The sequence below is a fragment of the Protopterus annectens genome, chromosome 15.part0 (assembly GCF_019279795.1).
Source record: "Protopterus annectens isolate FY-2018-M chromosome 15.part0, PAN1.0, whole genome shotgun sequence".
Taxonomy (NCBI): domain Eukaryota; kingdom Metazoa; phylum Chordata; order Ceratodontiformes; family Protopteridae; genus Protopterus; species Protopterus annectens.
In genome coordinates, this window is record NC_056749.1 from 193,277,845 (window position 1) to 193,302,620 (window position 24,776).

Here is a 24,776-nt window from a genome sequence, read left to right on the forward strand (position 1 = left end):
AGTGTAACAATCCATTATAGTTCTGATACATCCAGATTGTACGTCTGCACTAATGAGTCTTATTGCAGTTGAATAAAAGCTGTTCATGAAGCTGGAGTTCCTGCAATGGATACTCTAGCCTTCTACCAGATGCAAGTTTAGTGAAGCAACCACATGCAGGATGAAGTGTCAGTATTTTGCAGGACCTCATTTTACATCTCATTTCAAAGAGCTCCTGTAAGGTAGGGAGACTAGTGCCCGTGATCTTATAGCGCTCCTGTAAGGTAGGGAGACTAGTGCCCGTGATCTTATAGCGCTCCTGTAAGGTAGGGAGACTAGTGTCCGTGATCTTTTCTGCTGTTCTTATTCTTCTTTGCAGCTTCTTCCTTCTGGCCATTGTATTGTTACTGAACCATACAGTGCAGTTGCTGGTGATAATGCTCTTGATGGCTCCTCTGTAGAAGGTATTGAGAGCATTCATAGAGAGCTTTGCTTTTCTCAGCCACCTTAGGAAGTGTAGTCGCTGGTGGGCTTTTTTAATTAGCTGGACTGTGTTTTTATTCCACAAAAGATCCTCAGATATATGTACCCCAGGAACTTTGTAGTTTAGGCTCTTTCCACTACTTCACCGTTGATCTTTAGGGGCAGGTGCATGGCAGAGTTACTTCTGAAGTCAATAAAAATTTATTTTGTTTTATTGATGTTAAGGTCCAAATTGTTACTGCACCATTCAATCAGGCAGTTGACTTCATTCCTATACCCATTCTCATCATCACCACTTATGAAATCCTGCCACTGTGATGTCATTGGCAAATTTGATGATGATGTTTCTAGCTTTCACAGAGCAGTCATGGGTAAGGACTGTGAACAGCAGAGGACTCAGCCCACAACCCTGGGGTACTCTGGTGTTGACTGCAGTACTCCCTGAAATTTTACTAGCACAGGTCCTTTGTGGTCTTCCAGTAAACAAATCGAGGATCCAGTTGCACAGCTCTTTATTTACACCAAAGGTTGATTAGCTTTCCTACAAGTTGCACTGGAATCTCCATATTGAATGTTGAGCTAAAATCTATGAACAGCAGCTTGGCAAAGTTGTTCTCTTCAAGATGCTCCAATGTGAGGCAAAGTGCCACCAAAATGGCATCAGCAGTTGATCTGTTTGCCCGGTAGGCAAACTGCAGTGGGTCAAAGGATTGGGGTAGTACTGTAGTCAAATACCTTTTAATTAATCTTTCGAAGCATTTAGTTACATATGATGCAAGGGACACTGGCCTGTACTCATTTAAGCAGGTGGGGTTGGCTTTTTTTATGCAGAGGAATTATGTTTGTAACTTTGAAGCACACTGGCAGTTTTTCCTGGACAACTGAGGTACTGAAGATGTCTGTTAGGACTATGTTAATTTAGTCTGCCCAACCTTTCAATACTTTTTCCACAATGTTATCAGGGTCAGCAGCCTTCCTGGGGTTCACTTTCCTCAGCTGGTTCCTTACATCCACAGCACTGAAGTTGAGTACTACCTTCTTTTGGTCATTGAGAAGCTTTACAGCCTCCGGGTTGTTTTTCTCTTCAAACCTGCCATAAAATGTGTTTAGATTGTCCAGAAATTCAGTGCTATCATCGCACTGAGCTGACTTGGTCTTGCAATCAGTTAGCTGCTGAATAACCATGCCACAGGCTTCTTGAGTCTTTTGCATCCTCGAAGCATTCTTGTGTGACACCCGTGCACTGGCCCAGCAATGAAGGAGCCTCAATCCTCACCACTAACACCAGTGAGGGGCACTTATATAGGGAAAGGATAATAAATACACACACAGTAAAGTACAATTTCCCTTAAGAGCACACAGAGATCACAGTCAGTCTGGGGCTGGTCTCTCCCTTTCTCTCCAGGTCCCCAATAAGACTCCCCACTGGCACAGCTATAGGGTCCACATCTTAGCCTAGTGGGCAAGCTAAAACCTCCAGCACCTTCTGTCCAACCAGTGCTTCGTGTCCCTGCCCAAGTAGCCGACACACGCACACACTTTGAGATAAGAGTTTACACAACCACACACACTCCTGGGGAAGGCTGGCACAGGTTCACTAGGTGTGCCCCTTTTACCCAGACTATACGCTAGTACCACTTGCCGCCACACACTAATATTTATCAGCTACCAAAAGGCCCTTATGAAAGGGTGTCCAATTATACTATGCAATATTATTATCCAAATGGTAAGTGCAACTGAACAGTCAAGGCTTATTTGAAGTGGTTTGGCCAGTATTACTTGTATTTGTAGATGATCTTTTCATAGCATGGCGTAAGGGAGATGTTGGCTTTTCTCAATTTGAAAAGTACCTCAATGAAAGTACAGATTTCTTGAAGTTTACATCAAAGTGCTCTGATCTGGAAGTTAACGTTTTGGATGTTACAGTTAAGAAAGATGTAAATGGGAAAGTTTATACTACACTATATAGCAAGAGCTGTCATGTGAATCATCTGTTACAGAAAGATAGTATGCATCCATCTTATACGTTTAGAAATGTAGTACGTAACCATGTTTTCAGAGCCTCAAGGTAAAATGTTAGGGAAGTTGACTTTCTACAACAAGTAGAGAGAGTGACTGAAGAACTGAGAGAAAGGGGCTATAGTGAAGGAATGATTCAAACTAATGTAGTAGATGTCATGAACATGAGGGATACTAGAGCTAAACCCTATTATTCAAATGGAGAAGGACAGACGTCTAAGGATGGAATGAGGCAGGGCAGGAATAAATTGAAGGCATCCTTTAGTGATGTTAATAAATATATGGATATTATTCGAAGGCACTGGAATATTCTGACTACTGATAAAGAAATAGCTACAGTGTTAGAAAATGCACCTAAGTTCCTATTTAGGAACAAGAAATCCTTGAAAAGGAGATTGTGTTATCCTAAGGGCAGGCATTATGAACATGAGTCCACAGGGACTTTACCTGGTGGTAAATGCTCTTTTTGTAGTGAGATAGATACTAGTTCAGAATTTGACCATCCTGATAAAAAGAAGTACAAGTTTAAAGTTAGTGCCACATGTGAAACTAAACATACAGTTTATCTTGCTCATTGTTTTAGCTGTAGGAAATGTTATATTGTGAAGACTGATGAGTGTCTTAAAGACAGGATTCATGAACACCTGTATCATATTAGTAAAAGGAAAAAAGTTAGTGCCTTAGCCAAACATGTTATTAGTACAGATCCATTGCATGTTTTTAAGTTTATGGCAACAGGCAGGATTTACCCAAGTGTAAGAGCAGGTGATATACGTAATCACACTGAGGAGTTAGAAGCAACTTTGATAGTTAGATTAAGGGGGATGCAGGACATGGCCTTAATGACCATGTCCCCCCCAAGACCTAAACTTAAATCAAGACCTTTGTTTAGGTAATTTAAAGAGTGTTCTATATTTTTATTTTATTTTGTTTTTAATAAAATGTTTTACTGTGTTGGAATTGTTCTGATGTAATGTCAGTACCGTGATGAATAATTAGTAAAGTCATGTGATTTATGAATAGGTGTATAAAAGGAGGGGGTATTTTTATGTCATGTTAAGCACCTGATGAAGCTGTTTGTGAAAGCGCTTGTGCAGTTTGTACCGTGAATAAACCTGTTTTTATACTGGACAGAAGAGCCTTGCCTGGGTCTGTCTGATTATTCTTGCTACTTGGACTTTGTGTGTATTTGGACACAGGTACCTGGTTGTTGGAAGTATTTTTTGTTCATTTTTGCAATACAGTAGAAGAGTTCTGACATCAACACAGAAACACTTAGAAATAGTTAGGAAATAGGAAGATCAGACTAAGAGAAACACTAAAGTCTAATATCCTACTTACATATAGACACAGGCAGAGTGCTGGAGAGTTGGATGATCTCAAAATAAATGCTCCTCTGATTCTCTCTCTAAATTGATAACACGGTGCTACTTCACATTGTATCATTCTTAACAATTTTTTTTTTTTGTTTTTCCAGGCTAACAGAAACTCAGAGGTTAATAGCCCTTTTGATCTTGCAGCTGGTCAGGAAGCCAGAGCAATAAAATACATTATACATGCAAATTCTAGCAATTAACTCTGGTCTCAAAACAATAGCCAGAATTCCTTCATCCAGACATTTTGGCTCAGGGTTTTAGATCAAAGAATTATACCATGCTTGACTTATCAGCTTTCCTCCAGCAAAGTGCAATGTGGTTACATTTTTGAAGTTCAACATTTAGCAAAGAGAACAAGCATCTGGCTTACATTAATATTTACAAATGACAGAATTATTTACAAAATTCCATCTGGCTAGGCTGGCAGCCTTCACCTAGCTTCACACCTGGTATCCTTTCCGTACTTCCTCTTGGCCTCCTTGATACCCTTTATTAGATTAGCTCTTGCCACACAGATGCTTCTTATCCTCTGCCCTGAAAGCAGTATTTCTTGTCCTCAGCAAGTTTATTCAAGAGGTATGGATTATAAACCTGGCCTTCAGTTTACCAATCTTTTAGTGGTACTGAGTTATAAATCTGTTCCTGCATTATATTTTTTTGATCTTTTGGTTACAATTTAGGTTCCTAGTTCTTGTATTAGTGGAGATCTCAGACTTGTAGAGAAACAGAATGTCCAGGACAACAGGGTCTGTAATGGCCAGGTAAGTGGGAAAGAAATAATCATTCAAAAGTCTGTAAAAGAGCCTCTCTTGGTAACTTAGGGAATTCAAACCTGTAACATTTCTGGTGATCTTTGGGGTCTAACTGCTTTATATGTTTAGTGAGATGCATCCCAACATTGATAATGTATTCAATAACTGGCCTGACCAATGCTGAGCACAAGGAAGTGATTACCTCGTTCTACCTCAATGATATTTCGTTGGAAGTTAGATGTTAATAACAAGATTTCTAGACAACCACTGTTGCATGATGGAAAAAAATAGGAAGTATCAACTCATGCGCCTAGGCCCCCAACTACATTTTCATTTTCTAGAGGGTGTGTTGAAAGGAATGGTCATCTATCAAGAGAGAGAATACTACAAAGTTAAGCATTTAGTTTGCCCCCATTTTAGTACAGCAAGAGTTTACTAGGAATAGTTCATTCTGGATGCTTTAGGTGTCATAGCGGAGTTATTCAACAAAGTTCTGTTTGTAGTCACCTGCAAACTTTGTTAGCCAGAGGTAATGGCTCTCTGCTTGGAGATCTGAAGTAAATATCAAAAGAGTAGTAGTCTCAGCACTGAGCCCAGAGAGACACCATTGGTTAGTTTCATACTTTCTGCTGAAGCACCTACAACTCTGACTATGTGGGTTCTGTCTTTCAGACAGTTTGCTGCCCATTTTACCAAATGTCGGTCAATGTTTAAAGCATTTCGCTTTAGCATGGTACCAGCATGGGGAATTTTGCTTTTTCGTGATGCCAGCATGAGGAGTGGTGTCAAAACCCTTAGACGGGCCAGTATATGTTGCGTACATTGCACAGTTGCCATCTACAGCCTCTGTAACCCTTTCAAAAAAATTACCAGATTAAATAGACAGGATCTACCCATCACAAAACAAATCAGATTCTTGACATCATAGTTTATGATATGTTTTATAGTTTTGCAGAGGAGGCCTGTAAGGCTGACAGATCTGAAATTACCTGGGTCAATTGTAAAGCCACCCTTATGGAGAGGCATCACCGTTGTGTGCCACTCAACATGGACAAAACCAGTAGCTAAACTGAAGTTAAACAGTTTAAGGACAGTGTTTGCAAGGGCATGTTTAATACTATTGATTAAGTAACCAGGTATATTGTCAAGCCCCATGAAGGAAGTGTTTTTGGTGTCAGTTACCCCTTTCAGTAAATAATCATTTGAGATAATTAGGGGATTAAGAAAGTCAGGTATTACAGGGCTTTACAGAGAAGTCTCAGGGGTGAACTTGGCAATAAATTTGTTCATAAGGACATTGGTAATGTCAGTTGTGTCAGAAAAGGAGGCTCCATTATAAATAAGTTCTGAGCAATGTAGAGCAGAGGTCTCCAACTTTTTTTGCACCAAGGACCAGTTTTATGTAAGACAATTTTCCACAGACCAACCATTGCGCGTGCATAAGAATAAAGCATAATAAAGTGCATAAATACAACTCACTATAAAGCAGAATCAATGGGAGCCCCGTTTCCCTACAATGAGATGGTCCCATCTAGGGTTGATGGGAGACCATGACATTTGAAATGCATTCCTTATGTCCAGTCTACTCTGTAATTTTGTTTTGTTTGCTGTCTTTGTAGAAAACTCACTTCACAAAGATACGATGTTGGAAATGGAAGAAGGGCTTTCAGTGCTTATTCTAGCAACTTTCTAAGTTTATAAAATCAATATTTCACTCTGCCCCTGTTACACGTAGTTCTGTCATACCTCTCAACTGTCCAGATTTTCAAAGAATGTTCAGATTTTTGCCTCATATTCTTGGTCTTTTCCTCAAAATCTGTGGTTTTCTAGATTTTTGTGGCGATTAAGTAAGGACTGAATTCATTATATAGTGACAGGCATTTGAGTTTTAGACTTCATACCCTTCAGAAAATGCATGGTAACACAATACCTTGCATTCTATCAACTTTCAAAGTTTATAAGAACAATATTTAAAATGTTTTACTATTTATTGGGACTTTTCCATCTATTGTTTTTGGCTTTGTCCAGATTTGTTGTGCCCAGAGATTGAGAGCACTCTAGCCAGAGTTATTGTGCAAAAGGTTGAGAGGTATGATCAACAGGTATGCAAGCCTCTCAATTGATGGTTCTGTTATTGCCAGGGATCCCTCCCACTCTTTACTCTCTCTGTCTCTCAAACATAAACACACACTCCCACATGCAGACAGAAACATACACACAGTTTTTTTCCCCAGTTTAATTTATTTTTATTTTACACCTCACTAAACAGCACAATGCTGCTTAGCGATTATAAAATAATGGCTCCATCAATCTCACTGTTCACTCTCTCACAGACAGTCTCTTCTGCTTTTACATGCACACATACATTCTACTTTCATGCATGCATTCACTCACACAAGGTCGCGCTCTCTCTCAATCTCTCTCACACATGCACTTTGTTCTGTTTTTATGCACACATTCACTCACACAAGACTGCTTTCACACATACACACACACACGCTCCTCTGCTTTTATGCACGCTCACTCACAAGATTGCTCTCACTCTCTCTTGATCCTTCTCACACACACAGTCTCCTCTGCTTTAATGCATGCATTCACTCACACAGACAGACAAACAAACACACTCATACATACACATTCACTTTTTTGTTTTCACTCCCTGGGTATAAGCTCCTGTGCGGCTCAGTGGGTGGGAACCACTGACGTAGGGTATTGATAGCTAGATGATTTTTGTATCTACTAAATAATTTCAAAGGACGTGCATTTGACAGCTTTGTTGCTCAGTGAATTGTCATGTAATCATATATTACATGCACACACACATATATATATATATACATACACACACACACACATACATGTATCTCTATATCTATATAAATGTATATCTATCTATATCTAATCAATATATCTATATATACATCTATATGTACACATCTATATCCATATATATATATATATATATATATATAATTTGGGTTTTGTATTGAAATCCTGAAATGGATGCTGTTGAGTAATCACATTAATGAAACAAATACTGAAAATAAAAACATCAGACAGGCAACAATAACTAAATCGGTAATGTTGCCCCATCCTATTCGTCAAAGTTGACATTACCCAGCATACCTTACCTTCCAGCCATTCTCAAGTAATGTTTTGCAGGGGGGAAGCCCCCCTGTGCCCCCCCCCCCTACTAACTAGATATACAAACTCCGAGATCACTCAACAGTGAGGAAATTGGTACATTTCTCAATCCCCATTATATCATGATCTCCAGATAGAACGTTGACCTCACATCGAATGCAGACTAGCATTTGCTGTTGTGGAGCCAATCATTTTCAGTTTGACCTACAGTGAACTGGAAATCAGATGCTTGACTATTCCCAGTTTGCATGAATGCCATCAATTTCAATAATAAAAAAAATATATATATATATATATATATATATATATATATATATATATATATAAAGGATCATAGGGGATAACTAGTTTATTGACCTGGAGGTCATTTCAAGCATTGCCATTTCATCCCAATGTAATACCATAGAAATGCTACTCATTACCAAAGACTGCATTTAGTAATGACTGCCAGTGTCCAGGACAGTTGTGGGAGCTATCCCCAGCAAGGATTTACAGTGCCCCATTCGCTCATCCAGGCTCCTTTTGAACAGTGTCGTAGAAGTGCTCAGTTTTACATGAATTGGTAGCCTACTGTAAAGATGCAGCAGCTGCTGGGTGACAAATCTGTCCCTCCAGCATGTCCTATTTAAGTCGCAGCCACATTAAGTCCCTGGAGCGGGTAGCTCTACTCCCGTTTGATTTAGAGATGTGGAGAAAGTTCATTAGGTTTGGGTCTGAGATTGCTCTGTAAGCCAGGCATAAGTCTCCCCTAAGAAGTCTATACAATACAGAGTATAGTGACAGGGACTTTAGCCGGTCTGTGTAAGGCATGTGCTGGAGTCCTTTGATCTTCTTTGTTAGAAACCTCTGAAGTCTCTCCAATTGCTGCAGGTGCTTTGTAAGGTACATGCTGAATTGAGTGTTATACTCAATTATGGGCTGGATTAGTGCCAAGTATAGACGGTTATACCTTGTTTTACTCGAGGTGATGCCTTTACTAATCAAATATGCTATGTAAAAAGCCTTCCTTACTACAGTGCACACATGGTGGTCGATGTTAAGGTCACAGTCAACTTGTGATCTCAGATCCCTTACCACTTTGTGGGTACTGATGTAAATTTAATAGTGTGAAAGGATGTTGTTTGTGTTGAAGAGAATGATGATGCATTTCTTTGCATTCAGTTTGAGACCATGACTAAGACACAAGTCTTTGTTCTGCGTAAGACACTCTTGGAGTATATCATCAGCATTTGGGGATTCAATAACTCCACCCAATTTGCAGTTGTCTGTAAACTTGGTCAGCCACAACCCCTTAGCTTTGACCTGATCTTCTGAGAAGTATATACCAAACAGTAGGGGCCCATCACTGACCCCTGAGGAACCCCACTGGAACAGGTCTGCTGGCTGATGTGTATCCTGTTTGTGAGCCGTTGGCAACCCATCTTTCAACAAAGTGATTTACATTCAGTTTGCTAAGTTTATCGGTAATGCCCGAGCATGAAATTGTGTTAAAAACCTTAACCATGTCGAGGTGTGCTGTGTGCACAGATCTGCCCTCACCAATGGTCCTGGTCACATTTTTGAAGAAATCCACCAGATTAAACAGGCATCCTACCTTTGACATAGGTGAACTGGGTTACATCCAGGGTTTGGAGGTTACCTATGTCTTTATATACAAGGTTCATAATGCTACGTTCCATGGCATTACAAGAGGCTGGTCAGGCTTATGGGTCTGTAATTCCCTGGGTCTGTTGCTAGGCCACTTTGTGGAGGGGAATAACTCTTGCTGTTCTCCATTCAACAGTAACAAAGCCTGTGGTAAGGCTATGATTGAAAAGGGTACTTAATGGTGATGCTAGTTTATGTTTTAGCCTGTTCAGAAGGCAGCCTGAGATGCCATCTGGTCCCATAGAGACTGTTTTTTTTTTTTTTTTTGCCTTAGACAAGATTTTGATGACCTACTCTTCAGATATGCAGGGTTGGGAGAAGTTTGTGGGCATGTTTATAAGTTTGGAGGGGATAATGGAGTGAAATTTTCACCAAAACTATCCGCTAGCAGGTTTGCTATCTCTGTGGATTCAGTGTGAGATACTGTTTTTCACTAGTTCTGCACATGCTTGGGTCCTACCTTTTAGGCTATGTATGCAGCTGTAAAACACCTTATGGTTGTCCTTGGTTGTGCTTGCTATGTTTTTCTCAAAGAAACCCTTAGAGGATTTGACAAGTTACCTTATTCATATATATATATATATATATATATATATACATATACACACACACACACACACACACACACACACACACACACACACACGTATGGGCTGAGTATATAATTGGTCAGTCTAATACAACTGAAAGTGAAATCGCTGAAGAACATTTATTTTCAGGGAGGCAAGCCACCCACTCTCCCACACACACACCCTGCTAATTACATATATCATCTCGAAGACTGTACTGCAATGGCAAAACGGCAAATTTCCCAAACCCTACTATTCCATGATCTTTATTTTCAATCAGCTATACCATGTTTACCCCTAGTCAGTGAAAACAGACATTGATAAACTATATTTAATCCATATATGAGTGCAGTTAACCTTTGTTATTTTTTTCCCCCAGGATTGTTAAACTGTAGGGAAGGGAAATTACTGTTTTCCTCACTGTTGTATGATCCTGGAGATGGTGAAGTTAATATAGCTGGGGTGTAGGGGACACAGGGGGGTTGCCCCGTTGCAGAAATAGTTTTTATTTTTGTATTTGACGTAGTGGAGGTTTGACATTGTGAGGTGATGTAGTGTGGCTCAATTTAAGATAGGTAGGTGTCTGCGTGTGAGGACATTTTTTCATCTCAACTAGTTAAGCAAATTTCTGCCATATCTGTTCAGATGAAGTCATTTCTCACATTTAAACTGATTAACTGTGATTAAGTGACACTATAACAAAAGAGCTATGCATACTGTGCATTTCATCTAGACAGCAGGGATGAAGTAGCTAACAGAGCAACTGGCATTGTATGCGTGAAATTATCACCTCTGAGCAAGCAATGAGAATCTTTTATATGTGTAGCCTGGCAGTGCCTAGCAGATGGTGTATGGGACAGAGAGATGAAACTGCAAATTTGTGTACGATCTGAAAAAACATGCAAGTTCTCACGGTTTTAGCACACATGGCTCACACAGTCAGATGAAATGTTTCGCACAGTTCATTTCATAAATAGTACTCTAGAGCTTAGCAGGACAGAATATCAGTAACTGCAATAAAATCTGGAGCTGTAAAACTTGAGTGAAATACTATATTTCAGGACCCTTCAAAATGAAACTTCAGTACTCCAGAGCTGCATCAAGGAAGGTAGCACATTACCCATGAATGGAGCCAGCTATGCAAAACAACTCCTACCCAAAGTTTCAGAGTGAGTTCTGGGAACAATAGAAACTCCTCAAATTCAACAATCTGAGATGTCTGGTGCAGTCACAGGACAAATCATCACCCCCCCTTTTTTCCCATTTTTTTCTACATGGGGTCGGAGTATCATCATGTTAACTGTTGCTAAGTCTCTCGATTCAGTGCCACACTCCTGCCTTCTTCAACACTCATGACTGACTGTTGCAGATTTTCTTTCACACAATCCATCTATCTCTTTGCTGGACATCCTCGCTTCCTCTTACCTTCTTCCTGTCTGTCCCAAATCTTCCTCACCAGATTGTTTTCTGCTTTTCTACACATGTGCACAAACTACCATAATCTGTTCTCTTTGATCTTTTCTGCAATTGGAGCTACTTTGGCTTCTGCTCTTATGTCCTCATTTCTTCGTCTGTCCCACAGTGTGCATCCTACCACCTTTCTCAGGCACTTCATTTCCATCACCTCTAGCTTCTTCAACTGTTCTGCCTTTACTGCCCAGGTTTCTGTACCATACAGTAGTACTGGTCACACCACTGTCTTGTACACCTTACTTTTCAGCTTCTTTGGCATTCTACTGTCATAGACCACACCTGATATTTTATGCCAGTTGGCTGCAGCCCCTCTGATTCTAGCTTTGACCTCTTCATTCAAGACTACCCTTCTCCTCAACTACCCCTCCCAGATACTTGAAGCTGTTTACCTGTTCCACTATCTTCCCTTCCATCTGTATTCTGAGCTTCTTATTTCCACCACTTTGCTGCCATTACCACTGACTTATCTGTGCTTAGTTTCATCCCATGTGCCTTCAGATTTGCATTCCATTCTCCTGTCCTTTGCCGAAGTTCTAACTCAAAGTCTGCATGTGCTGCCACATCGTCTGCATACAGCAGCTTTGTTGATCCGTCCCCTCCAACCTGTTTGCTAATGTAGTTCATCACCAGTATGAACAGCACCAGACTCAGACCTGAACCCTGATGTACACCCACTCCCACTGGGAACCCCTCTGTGAGGCCGAACACTGTTCATACTTAAGACATTGGGTCCTTGTACATAGCCTGCACTAATTCTACCAATGCTTCTGGGACTTGAAACCACTGCAGTACTGCCCAGATCAGCTTTCTTGGGACCTTGCCATATGCTTTCTCCAAGTCTAGGAATGCCCAGCTGGATTCCTCTCCTCATCTCTAGCTTCTTCTCAAGTATCTGTCTCAATGCAAACATCGGGTCAATTGTGCTGCATCCTGATCTGAATCCAAAGTGCTCATCTCCCATCTTACATTCTACTGCTCTGCGTATTCATTTATCAACCACCCTCTCCAGAACTTTCATGCAATGTGATATGAGTTTGATGCCTCTGTACTGCCCACAGTTGTGGATTTCCCCTTTGTTCTTGTATACTGGCACGAGTATTCTTATTCTCCAGTCATCTGGGATATGCCTTTCTCTCCACACTATTAGTACCCTCAGCAGCCATTTCTCCCCTATCTGACCCAGCATTTTTATCATATCTGATGTCACCTCATCTGAGCCTGCCGCTTTCCCTGACTTCATCTTCCTTAATGCTGTTCTTACTTCTTCTAGGGTGGGCTCCACTTCTTCTCTCATTGTAGGCTGTTTATGGGGCAGTACAGCTTTTGTGGGGTTTTCTTCATTCAGATGCTGCTGGAAATGCTTCTTCCATCTGCCTTTGATGTCCTGTGGACTGGTGAGCAGGTTGTTGCTGGCATCCCTCATGAAGGGTGTCTGACTATCTTCTTTATATTTCTGTCTTTGCCTTGCAACCTGATATAGTTTCTTTGTACCAACTACTGAGTCACTTTCCAGAAGTTGGTACAGTGCCTCTGATTCCCTATTCTTTGCTATTGCAACTTCTTTCTTGGCGTCTTTGTTAGCCAACCAGTAGAGTCCTTCCTAGCCTGGTCAGTCTTTTCTATTTCCCACTTCTTCCTGCACTCTTTCTTTTGATGACTTCCTGGACTTCTGCATTCCACTACCAGCTTTCCTTATGTACCTTATTTCCATACCTGGCTCGGCCACATATCTTTTCTGTAGTCCTAACACATGCTGTTTAAGGCAGTGCCATTCTTCAATTCTACCTATTTCCTCCTTTTCTTGAGGTGTTAGAGCCCTGAATAATTTCTTGAACTGTTGTACTTTCTCTCCAGTCAACTTCCAGGTCTTCAAGCCTGGTCTCTGTTGACCTTAGAGCCTTCTCTGACCACTGCTTGCAGCTGATTGTGGCAACTAGTGGTTTATGCTGTGGGCCGACTGTTTCACTGGGGATGACTTTGCAATCATGGATTCTACCCCAGTGCCTTTTAGTTAGTAGGAGGAAGTCTACCCGAGTTGCATGTTGACTACTCTTGTATATGATCTTGTGACGGTCTCCCTTTCTGAACCATGTGCTGGCCACTATCAAGCCATTTGCCAGGCAGAAGTCTAGAATGGCTTCTCCATCTTTATTTACGTTGCCCTACCCATGTGGACCCAGGCAGTCCTCCTATCCTGTTCTGTCTGTCCCGATATGTGCATTCAAGTCACCCATTATCAACACCAATTTATGTTGTCCTGCTTTATCTAGTAGGTCCTGCAACTGCTGTCTGAATGCAATCTTTTCCTCACTATCACAACAACCCTGATGTGGGGCATAGGCTGAGATTATGAATACTGCTTCATTATTACAATAGAGTCTGACTGCCATGAGTCTGTCATTAATTCTGAGGATATCCCTTACTGCATTCTGAAGCCTCTCTCTCACCACAATTCCTACACCATTTCTAGCCTGCCCTCCACCTGAGTAGTAGACTCTGGCTCCTAAGTCAAGTGGTTTTGCTGCACTGCCCTTCCATCTCATCTCTTGGATACATAGGATATCCAGCCTCCTCCATATCATCATGTCATCTACTTCCAAGCTGCATCTGGTCAGTAAACCTACATTAAGTGTAGCAATTCTCAGTTCATATTTGGTAGGTTGGTTGGTTTTACGTCCAGCTTTTGCTCAACAGACCTATCACTGGTAACCCAGGCTGGGCAACTAGACACCGGCCAGCCAGTAGCTTATTGACCCAAGGCTACTGGGCTTTATGGTGACACACACTGGCCAATAGGGGGCACATATACCCCTCCCACCATGAGCAATGGGTCCCTGCATGGGTCAGAGTAGGCCAGGTCCTCAACCCACTTACCACCGGTAACTACCCATGCCCATTTTTGGCGACATTAGTCAACATGACTGAATCCCCTACAGCCATATTTTACACCATCATCAAGTGGCTAGCCCTGCCTCGGCACGCAGTCTGTGATCCACGTTCTCCTATTTTGAGGATATTGTGCACCACAGTAGATGCCAAAAGTAGTTGGTCTGTACAACTCTTCCCCCTACAGGGCACCATGTAGAGTCTGTGCTGCTGCCCACAGCTCAATTCACTAGTGAGTTTGAGATGGAAACACTCAGGATGTTTTTCGGACATGGGAGAAACTCCACGGAGACACTGGGAGAACATATAATCTCCAACCAGGCACTGGTCGGAGGTAAGGATCGAACCTTGTACCTTGTGCATGGAAGGCGAAAACCTTAACCACTAAGCCATCTGGTCTCTTTCAAGTCATAGGAGAGAGAGATCCTGCAAATAAACAGGAGCAGACTGCATGATCTATGACATAACTAGAACAAAAAAATGTGTCTATGTCAAATAATGGAGCGGCCACATTGTCGAAAGTCATCTCATCAATAATGCAGTCCATCAACCCCCCCAACACTAATTATATATACCAACTCTGGCATCATACTACAGTGGGAAAAAGGGCAAATTTCTTAATCCCTACCATAACACAATCTCAGTCAGAACAATTTGATGGCCTGCATTGTTGATGAGATAATACGTTTGACAATGTGGCCATTCGATTATGTGACACAGACCACAAACAAATGACAGGCAAATGCAATTCCTCTGACACAGGAGTAATAAAATTAGCAAACCATTTATCAGTCAATATCCTTCTGGCAGCATTCTGCACCCATGTAAAGTGGGAGAGGTCTCCACCCTACGTATGTGGTATTGTCCATTTCAATAATCCAGATAATTTCATTTTTTGACCAGACTATATTAATTTATTTGCTTGATGCTTAAAATGGACTTTTTGTTGAAATACAGTGTCTTACCAATGTTCAAAGGCTGACCCTTCGGGGTTAGGGAATATTTTTTTTTAATATTTTTATTAGTTTTAAAACTTTTACAAAAAATGAAAATACAAGATAAAGAACTTGTAAGGTACATCAATCCAAGAAAAAGAAAGTAATAAAGTACATTCTAAATTAATACAAACAGTTAACAAGTTCTGATTTATAGACAAGCAGTTATTGTAGTAAGTACCTTACTCATGATTGGGTAAAATATTCACTAGGGTGGCTCCAGAAAAACACAATACAAATGTCAATCGGGCCTCTCAAGAGGAGGATAACTTTAATCAGGTAATATACTATCATATAAAGTATAAACAGTTAACTATTTTGGGGGTACACCATCTAAACTAAACTATACATGTCCTAAAAAACTATTTACACCATATTTACAATATATTTGCAACATGGTTACAAATCAGCATTTTTTCCTTTGAATCCTAAAAAGCATTTAGAATACTACTTCCCCCTTTCTGACATACCTCTTAAATATTCAGTAAAGTATCTGGGTATAAACTTCACGCACTCTTGTCAAGAACTTATGAAAACTAATCTTTATAAAGTTTGGGATCAAATAAACAATGAACTAACCAGATGGAAAATATTAACCTTTCACTGTTATCAAAATCTGCTATTATAAAGATTAATATTTTACCCAGAATTCTTTTCTTTCGGGGTTAGGGAATTGTCAGTTACGATACACATACCTAAAAGGAATGAAGTAAATCCCTAAAACACCAGAGTCAGAACACTACACAAGTGCAAAGACAGGTTTCAAAATGTCATAATTTAAATTGCCAAATGCTGTCAAGAGATTAAGAATGATACAAACAGATATGACTGTTGATCTCTCACTATCTGGAAGCCATTTACCAGATTCAAGAAGATACACGAGTGCTGTGCCTAGATCTTAAACCAGGCAGATGTGTTTCAGACAGGTTGTAAAACTGAGATGTGCAAATCTACACTTACATCACTTTGTCAGTATATAAAAGAAAGGGTAGAGACTGGCCAGTAGTTGGCCATATCAATTGGATCTAGATGAAACTTACTGAGTATGTGTGCAATCATAGCCTCATTACAAAGCAACGTCTTTTCATTATCTCAGTTAGGAGTCGTCACAGAGGATCACCAGTCCACAGAATGATTGGCACTGGAGTTTTAACGGTATCGAGTTAACAGCCCAGTGCCTAACCTTCACAGAAGGCACATGCACACACGCCCCTACCTGCATGTCTTTAAAACTCACTGGACCACATGGGGGATACGCAGACTCCACACAGAAGGTGCTCCAGCTGAGGATCGAACTAGAGAACCTCTTGCTGTGAGGCGACAATGCTAACTGCTGCACTACCACAGCAATTAGGTGAAAAAGCAAAAGCAACCTCAATTAAGTCGTCACAATAGGAAAGTCATGGACCTACATAATCAAAACAATTTTTTGAGCACAGTTGATCCAGGATACAAGCTGTAGCAAGAAGATTATAAAACTAGAATAACTTCTATGACTTAATCTATGTCAAAATAAGAAAACGCAAACAGAAAAAAGTTAGAGAACTCCATGACTCATCTAACACTGGATGAGTCTGGGGAAAACGTCACCTGTTACTAAAGAGCAATGCAGCTTTCCTCACACTGGAAAGATTAAAAAAAATTCAACTGCTCAGACAAGATAGGCTACAAAGCCTATCACAGCAACTAAAAAGAGGTTAGTCTGATAGTTAAGCAGCAGAAATCTCACAAAACAAGAGCACTGCCTTCTTGCGTACAACTTTTGAGAGGTTGAAATGATATTGTTCATCTACACTAATCTTCTCCTTGACCAGACATGTTCTTCTTCAAGCTCATTCTGTTCTATGTCCAACTCTATGCAGCTTCTGAACATGGTCAATCCATGGCTCAGGGACTTGTAAATACACTGCATGAACACACTGAAGGAATACATGATCCACAGCTCCAGACCTGGTCATAATCCTCCTTTAAAAATGTTGATCCCAACAATAAAATGGAGTAGGACCTTGTTCATCTAATAACATGACAGTACCACCAGAGATGTTTCCCAGTTCCTTACAAGGGACCAGCTCATTACTGGGTGGCAAAACAGGGGAAACTCAAGCTTGTAAAGAACCAGAACAGAAAGAAACCAAGAGATGTGTTTCAAAACAAATTCCATAGGAAACAAAATAAGTTGGAAGATGAAATTTAAAGAATGTTTTCCAGAATGAGTAGCAAAGGTAACAAATTGAGTGAAACCTAGGTCTACATGATACAGAAAGAAAATAAACTTGACAGTGTCAGTCAACAATTAAGATAATCTTGATTGACCTGTTAGGTGTTCATAATAAAATCAATAAAGCATTGCAAAAAAGATACGTGATAACTGAAAGCTACGGGATTCATGTCAATAGATTAGCATCTCCAATCATGTGCAGAGCCAATGGAAAAAAAGTTTGAAACCACTTTTGGCAAATATCAAAGGTAACTTAACTGTGCAACACGCAAGCCCCCCTATACCCCACTTGTAAGGAGACACCCCTCATATACACCCCAAACATGAATATACCTACTCCAAGGTCACACAACAGTGGAGAAAAAGAAAGCCCCACAACATTTTTTTTTCAACTTTTACTTTGGTGGATCAGTACTCACCTAAAGAGCCGTCACTGACAAGTTCTCATGGAAGGTATTATCAAGAGAAATCTCCAGTGAATTGCTTCTGCAAAGGCATATTCAAAGCAGTTCGTTCCACAAATAACCTGGTTATTCTAAGTTGTGCTTTATAACACACAGCAATCTCACCACTGACATTACTTTACCTATCCTTTGAAATTAAAGGAGAAACATAACATCCAGTCTTTTTTCCATATTAAATTCCTGGTCCATGTCATGAGTCATATCCAAAACTTTGCCAAGTTTCTTGAATTTTGATCTGACATTAAATAACAGTGTCATACTGATCAGAAGAGAATGTGCTGTACATCTGAGTACAAAAGCATTTTGTTTGTATGGTACAAGGCTAAGGAGGCATGTAGATATTTGCAGGGGTTTCATATTATTAGGACATACTTCAGACACAGTATGTTTGGAATGACATGCAGAAAGTCATGGCGGTGCAGTCTTCAGAAGGCAGCACAGACACTCGGCTGTAAGTGCAGAAGTCAGGTCAAATATCCAGCATTTCAGAATATTAATTATACTAATGCAGAGGACTATATCAGTTTATCAAAGAAATATGAATGCAGAAGACTGTTAGTTTATCGGCACTGTTATTGGAAACCTATTCGGATATTCTTGGCATCTACCTTCACTGTACATAATAAAGCATACTTAACTGAACAAGACGTGCAGAATTAATTCTGAAAATTACAAGATTTCACCCATAAAAGAGAAACTGACACCTGTAGAGCAGTTCTGTGTAATTAACAGATAAAAATATTCATTCCAGTCTCATTCCAGTTTCTTCCAGTTGTTTCCAGTTCATCCCAGTATTATACGGTAATATCCGTTCTTTCAAAGCAGCTTGCAAACTGGCAACTTGTTCTCTTAAAACTTTTGACAGTTTGCAAACTATCATTAAGCAATTACCTTTCTAACTGGTTATAGACAGTGGGGGATGCCAAATGGGTGTGCTGCCCAAGGTTCCAAATTCTCTTGCTGCAGCTCTGTTCTTACTTAAAAGTCAGATATGTATTTGCAACTCCTGGGGTATTTCCGAATACAGAGTTAACTCCTGCCCAAGGATATTTTGCCCTAAACTGCCATCTAGTCTGTTAAAACAAATAACATTGATCAGTGGACACATTGATTATGCTCTCCAAACCTGCACTGATAATGTCTTGAAGTACTATGACATAGGCAAACCAAAAGGAACAGAAGTGGGTATCCTACGCAAAGTGAAAGAGTGAAGGGCAAAATGGAACCAAGAAATGAACCAGTTGCTTTACCTTTGAGACAAATCCTTGGCAGTCAGGAATTAAATCCCTATACAACTCCCACACTGGCAGGTGTTACACCTCCATTATACCATGTGAGTTGTGTAAAAGTAAATAATACATGAAATCTCTTGAAAGAGCACCTACTCTGGGGTGTTAATTATGTATGCCTCTTGGCTTACAGTACATTTTCATGTAACTCCAAGTGTCTTGGAGAGAAACAAATACAAAATCATCTTTCCATGCAAACAAAAGACATCCTGTACTACCCAGAGAAGTAAATGAAAAGGTGAGTGCCCCTTGAATATGCTGAATTAATCCCTCAGACCAAGCTTTGTGGTTTTGGATTACTGTAATGTACATGACTGCACAAGCCCTATACTTAATATCACAAAATAATGCAAACACAAAACATTTTGGTATCACAAGTTCACTATTCTATTTGATGCATGGGTGCACCATGCAGTATTTATTCCTTGCTGGCCCATATTCTGGGGTAAATTCTAGCAGCTATACACCCCAGGGAGTGTTAGAGCAATACTGTCATACATATATATGTTTTGTAGAATGGCAGCTTCTCGCTACAACTTTGAGTTAATCTGGTTGACAAAATGAAGGTAAAGAAAATAATTAAAGCACTGTGTCATAAAAAAAACTGTGTTATATTAAAATGCTGTACAAAATATTTAACAGTTAACATTCACAAAACAACTAGTGCCTGGTATAGTTTTTAGTAGAATCTAGAACAGAAGCTGCCATTAAAAAACAAATAATTAGTAAAGCATATAAAATATTGCATGATAACTATAAGAATCAATCACAGGAGGTTCGAAAGGATTGGAAAGAGAAAATGAATAAGGAATTCACAAAGAAACAATGGAAGGATATATGCATGGCTCCCAAATATGCAACAAAATCTAGAAGATTTAGGATTTTTGCTTGGAAATGTTTACATAGATCAAAATCTAAACCAGCTATACTATAAGTAGTGAATACAGTAACAGAGATAAAGCAACTGGAACTGAGATCTTTAGAAAAGGATAGGAACAATTATATAGGAAAAAAATGGTAACTGTGGTAACAATACATACAGGGGAGAAATGAGGTTTAAAAGAAGGCAGGGCTTAAATGAACTATGTAATGTTTGACTGAAAATGATTGGGCACATAAGTGATATATAATGTTTGCAACTAGGAGTGTGGTTTGTGATGTAAAATCCTTGCAGCTAGGATTATATTGCTGTGGTTTGTTTTCATTTATATAAATGTATGACTGCCTAATATGTAATAAGTGATAGTTTAATAAAAAGTGTTCTTGTTTAAAAGAAAAAATGGGCAGGAATTGAATAATTTATGTGATATTGCTTAGGGTATATGATATACAGCAATATATGTAAAGTATAATGTTTGTAAACATGAATTTGTTAATACAGTCTGATTACTTTTATATAAACGTACATTTGCCTGTGTCACAAGTGATAATTCAATAAAGGTTTAAAAAAAGGAAAAGACCACCCGAAAAATAATACCAAACCATCCTCCGTCCTATGGTGTTGTGTCACGTCACAGAATGCCTCTGGGCAGTCTGGCACTGCTCAGCCCCATCTAGCTACCTGAGCATTATTACCTGCAGCACACATTTTGTTAAAGGCACTACTAGTTAAAAGGCTAAGAGTGGCCATGAAGGAGGGTCACTAGAAAATGCTTTGCACGGTACCTTTGTGCATTACTAGTTTAAGACAGTGAGTAAAATTACAAATGAACATAAAACAGGTCCAGGAGAGGCCATTTAGAAATTAGTGAGACATCTCAGAACATTGTTTGTAGCCTACCAAAGAGTGTCAGTAATGGCAAATAACAATACTGTTATCCTGCTTGGACATATTTATAATTTCCTTCTTTCTGGAAATTTTCAGGCTGTTGTGCGCTGTGCCTGTTGACACACATGTCCTTTGCATGTGGACACAACAGGACTACTTCCTTATAACTTGCAGAGGTTATTTCAAGCATGCTGTTTTTATAACTGCAGTACCCTCACAGACAGACATACCTTTTCCTACGACATATGTGGAAAGAACATGCATGGTATGTCAGATAGATACTTGTAATGTTAGATTTATATATGGGAATTGCTGTAAAAACACAAAATACTTCCACGGTGCTGCAGTGGTAGCATTGTTGCCTCACACCAAGAGGTTCTCCCGTTCGATTCTTGGCTTGGGTTGGGAGTGCCTTCTGTGTGGAGTCTGCATGTCCTCCCCACAATCGAGTGGGCATTCGAAAGACATGCATTGAATGGGCGTGGGGCTGGCAACTCGACACCATAAAACCAACTGCCAATCATTAGCGGACCGGAGTTCTGCTGTGGCGACCCCTAACCGGGAAAAGCCGAAAGACAAACAACAACAACTGTAAAAACACAAAAATACTTATAATTTTCTGAAAGAGAAGCAGGTCTGTAGATGTATTTTTCCTGTAATTTGGGGATTCCTCATCTTCTAAAGACTTATTATGTTACTACTCTCCTTTGCTACCCAGTTCCCTTAGTATGTAGTCACCCCTGTTTTACTTTACCCTCCGTTCTCCCTTTCTGTTGCTCCTCACGGTATGTGGAGAATGTGTTTCTTTAAAATGAAGTTGATAGATAGATCTGACTATTAGCACCATGGCAACTGAAAAATGAATCTTGTCACTCTGACTTTGAAAACATGGAAAAGTCCACGTTATCCCTATGTTGTTCATTTGCTTCAGTGGAACAAAACAGATCTTGCTATGTCATCTCTTTGCATAACTACATATTATTCAAAATGGCCGATTCTTTAACCGTAGAGGAGTATTCTGTATAAGCAGAGGAAGATCCAGCAAACAATACAATCATGTTCTGCAAAAAGGGTCACTTACTGTAAAGAGGTTCTCGTAGTTCTCAATCAGTCTCTGGACCACAGTGATCATGGAGCCGCTGTCCTCAATACCCAGTGAATGCAGGCTATAGTCCTTTTCTGGGACCTTTTCCCTCTGTAGCAAATTTGGTCCAAAAATTGTGGCAAGATTAGTAATCGTCATCTTGTTACCTGGCACCTAAGAAAACATGTAAATTAAAATGTAAAACATTTTTTTGCAGTGTTACTATTAGCACTGTCTGAAATCACAGTTGCGAATACGTTAGGAAAAGCACAGAAGTTGTGAAGACATATTTGTATGCATAGCAAGTAAACAGTTTTAGTTAAAGAAAAAGCTAATATTTTACAAGTACTTTAGCCATTGTATTTGTAATCAATACCAAATGTCTACTGAAGACAAACAAGCATTTACCATTAACATTTTTTGAACACTCAGTGTACACTGATGAAGAGTTGGTTCTAAAATCCAAAGCTTTGTGGTTTTATTACTTTTTCTGCCTTCATTAAAGTTCAGTGAGATGATGAGACGGTCGAGTCCCAATGAATAATATTTGAATGAAGTTTCCAAAATCAGCTTTAAACTCACCAAGTACAAAAGAGAAAAATAAAACAACATTTATTGGAGCAAAATACACCAGTCAGTCGTATGTTCCAGCTTAATGATTTTACAGTATCCACTGTAGACTTGAAACCGGATTCCCCACAGAACTATTTACTGACGTAAACTCCCTGCATATACACTGCATGTTTGAAAAAAATTGCTATTTTTTTTTCTTTTTTTTTTTTTTTTTTAAAGAGGGACAAGCCCCACCCCCTTCACTCCTATGTGGAAGATTTCAACCAGAAACATATTCCCTTTTCCTAGATAAAGTACATGGTTCCACAAATCTTAGAGAAAAGAGAAAACACAGTTTAAGGATGTAAGTCGTTCACATTACCCTGGTGTTGCACCAGACAGGAAGCATAGCAAACACATTCATCTAGTAGATGCTTTGTGCAGGAAGCCTCAGGAGCAATTTTTCCAGAGGATCTACATTTAAAAAGTTCACAGGTGTTTACTAAGCTAACAACCACAAGGGCCTTTTTAAGCCTAGCAATGCACCCCTAATCTCTGACTAGTTCGGATACCATTGAGGTATGTAAGCAGGTGCTTGGGAGATGAAACATTTACACTCAGGGGCCTGGGAGATGTACCATTTACAGGTTGCCTGTGTCCATTAGAGAGACATAGATGCCAAACCAGGGATGAATTTCCTGTTCCCCATCCAATATTCAAGTTAACTTGAATTAGGTTAGGGAGGAACTTTGCTTCACATGGATGGGGAAAGCCTGTTCCAGAGAAGGGGAAGTCTCTAAATAGATGCATAGCTGTGACTTTTGTACATATGCTGGGTGGTGATTATACCTCATGCCAGCCCATTTTTAATACAAATTTATTTAAAGCCCTTTGAACTATTTTTTAAATAAAAATATAGTTGCAAGCTGGTTTTGTTCCCACAGATTTTTGCCATTTTGAAAAGTACATCAGACAAAGCTACATGGTAGCTCTTGAACCTTTGTCTTATGCATAGCCACAACTGTCCCATTCACAACCTTCAAAGTCAATCTCATGAGTAACAGTGGTACTGATTTACAAGATGCTGAAATCACAGTTGTGAGCACTTTAGGAAAAGCATAAGATGTGAAGACAGGTTTGTATGAATAGCATTGCACTTGGGTTTTTAGATCTTAGAAGCCTGGTACTAAGTTAGCTGTAATTTACTGATTTCAGCTGGAATACTTTCTGATAGGGTTAAGTTATGTTATTCTATTTTATTTATTTATTTTATTTGCAGCTTAGGAACAGCTTGGATTTCTCCTGTGGAATATATGCATTGATTATTATTATTTTTTGGAAGCTATGACCTTTTCTACAGGACTCTACCCCAATAGCAAATGGCTGCACTGTGTGATGTAGCCAAATTGCTAAAATTAAATCATTTCCTTTCCAATTACAACCTGAAATTTAGGCATAGGGCGTAGAAGTAGTAATCAGTCAATGGCCTGCAATATATAAATGGGGCTCATGCATTATACCAAAGGACTTCCTAAAGTCCTTTAAAATAAATGAATAGGTATGTAGTTAAAATGCTCAGTTTCCTAACATTGCAGACATCTTCAGACTACAGGCCTGCACAGGGTGAAGTGGGAGGAACCACTGGAATCAAACACTACTTTAAAAAAGTTCACTTTTCACACTGGAATAGTGTTAAAACTGTTACTTCAGTAATTAATTCTACCGAAAACATAAAGGGCAATAAGGAAACAGAGATGTAAAACAAAAGTAACTTCCCTAGCAGAAAAAAATGACTTTTCAGTGGCCTTTTTCCTCAGAACTCTAACATGGCTTTAAATAACTAGAATTAATAAAGTTATAACAACATGCTGCAGCAATCAGGAAATTCTTCTTCACGAGAAGTGTTTGAATAACTATGTTCTTTGTTCCTCAGGTCATAATTATTGCACAAGCGGCTCTCAAAGAATAACTATTTGGCAATTGCCCTTTTAGGTATCATCATGTATACAATCGGTAACATTAAGGACCCAGAAACACTCTTCAACTTCCGTGAATTCCATCGATGTGCTAACTAGACC

General features: G+C 39.6%; 1 protein-coding gene across 1 annotated transcript in view; it reads right to left on the reverse strand.

The window, feature by feature from the left end:
- The window catches only part of LOC122789809 (rho GTPase-activating protein 6-like), a 442,274-nt gene that overhangs the window by 127,541 nt on the left and 289,957 nt on the right, over nucleotides 1-24,776 (reverse strand). Inside the window, exon 8 of the mRNA XM_044057251.1 lies at nucleotides 22,144-22,320. Coding sequence (XP_043913186.1) covers nucleotides 22,144-22,320 — 177 coding nt within the window. The remainder of the gene's footprint in view (nucleotides 1-22,143; nucleotides 22,321-24,776) is intronic.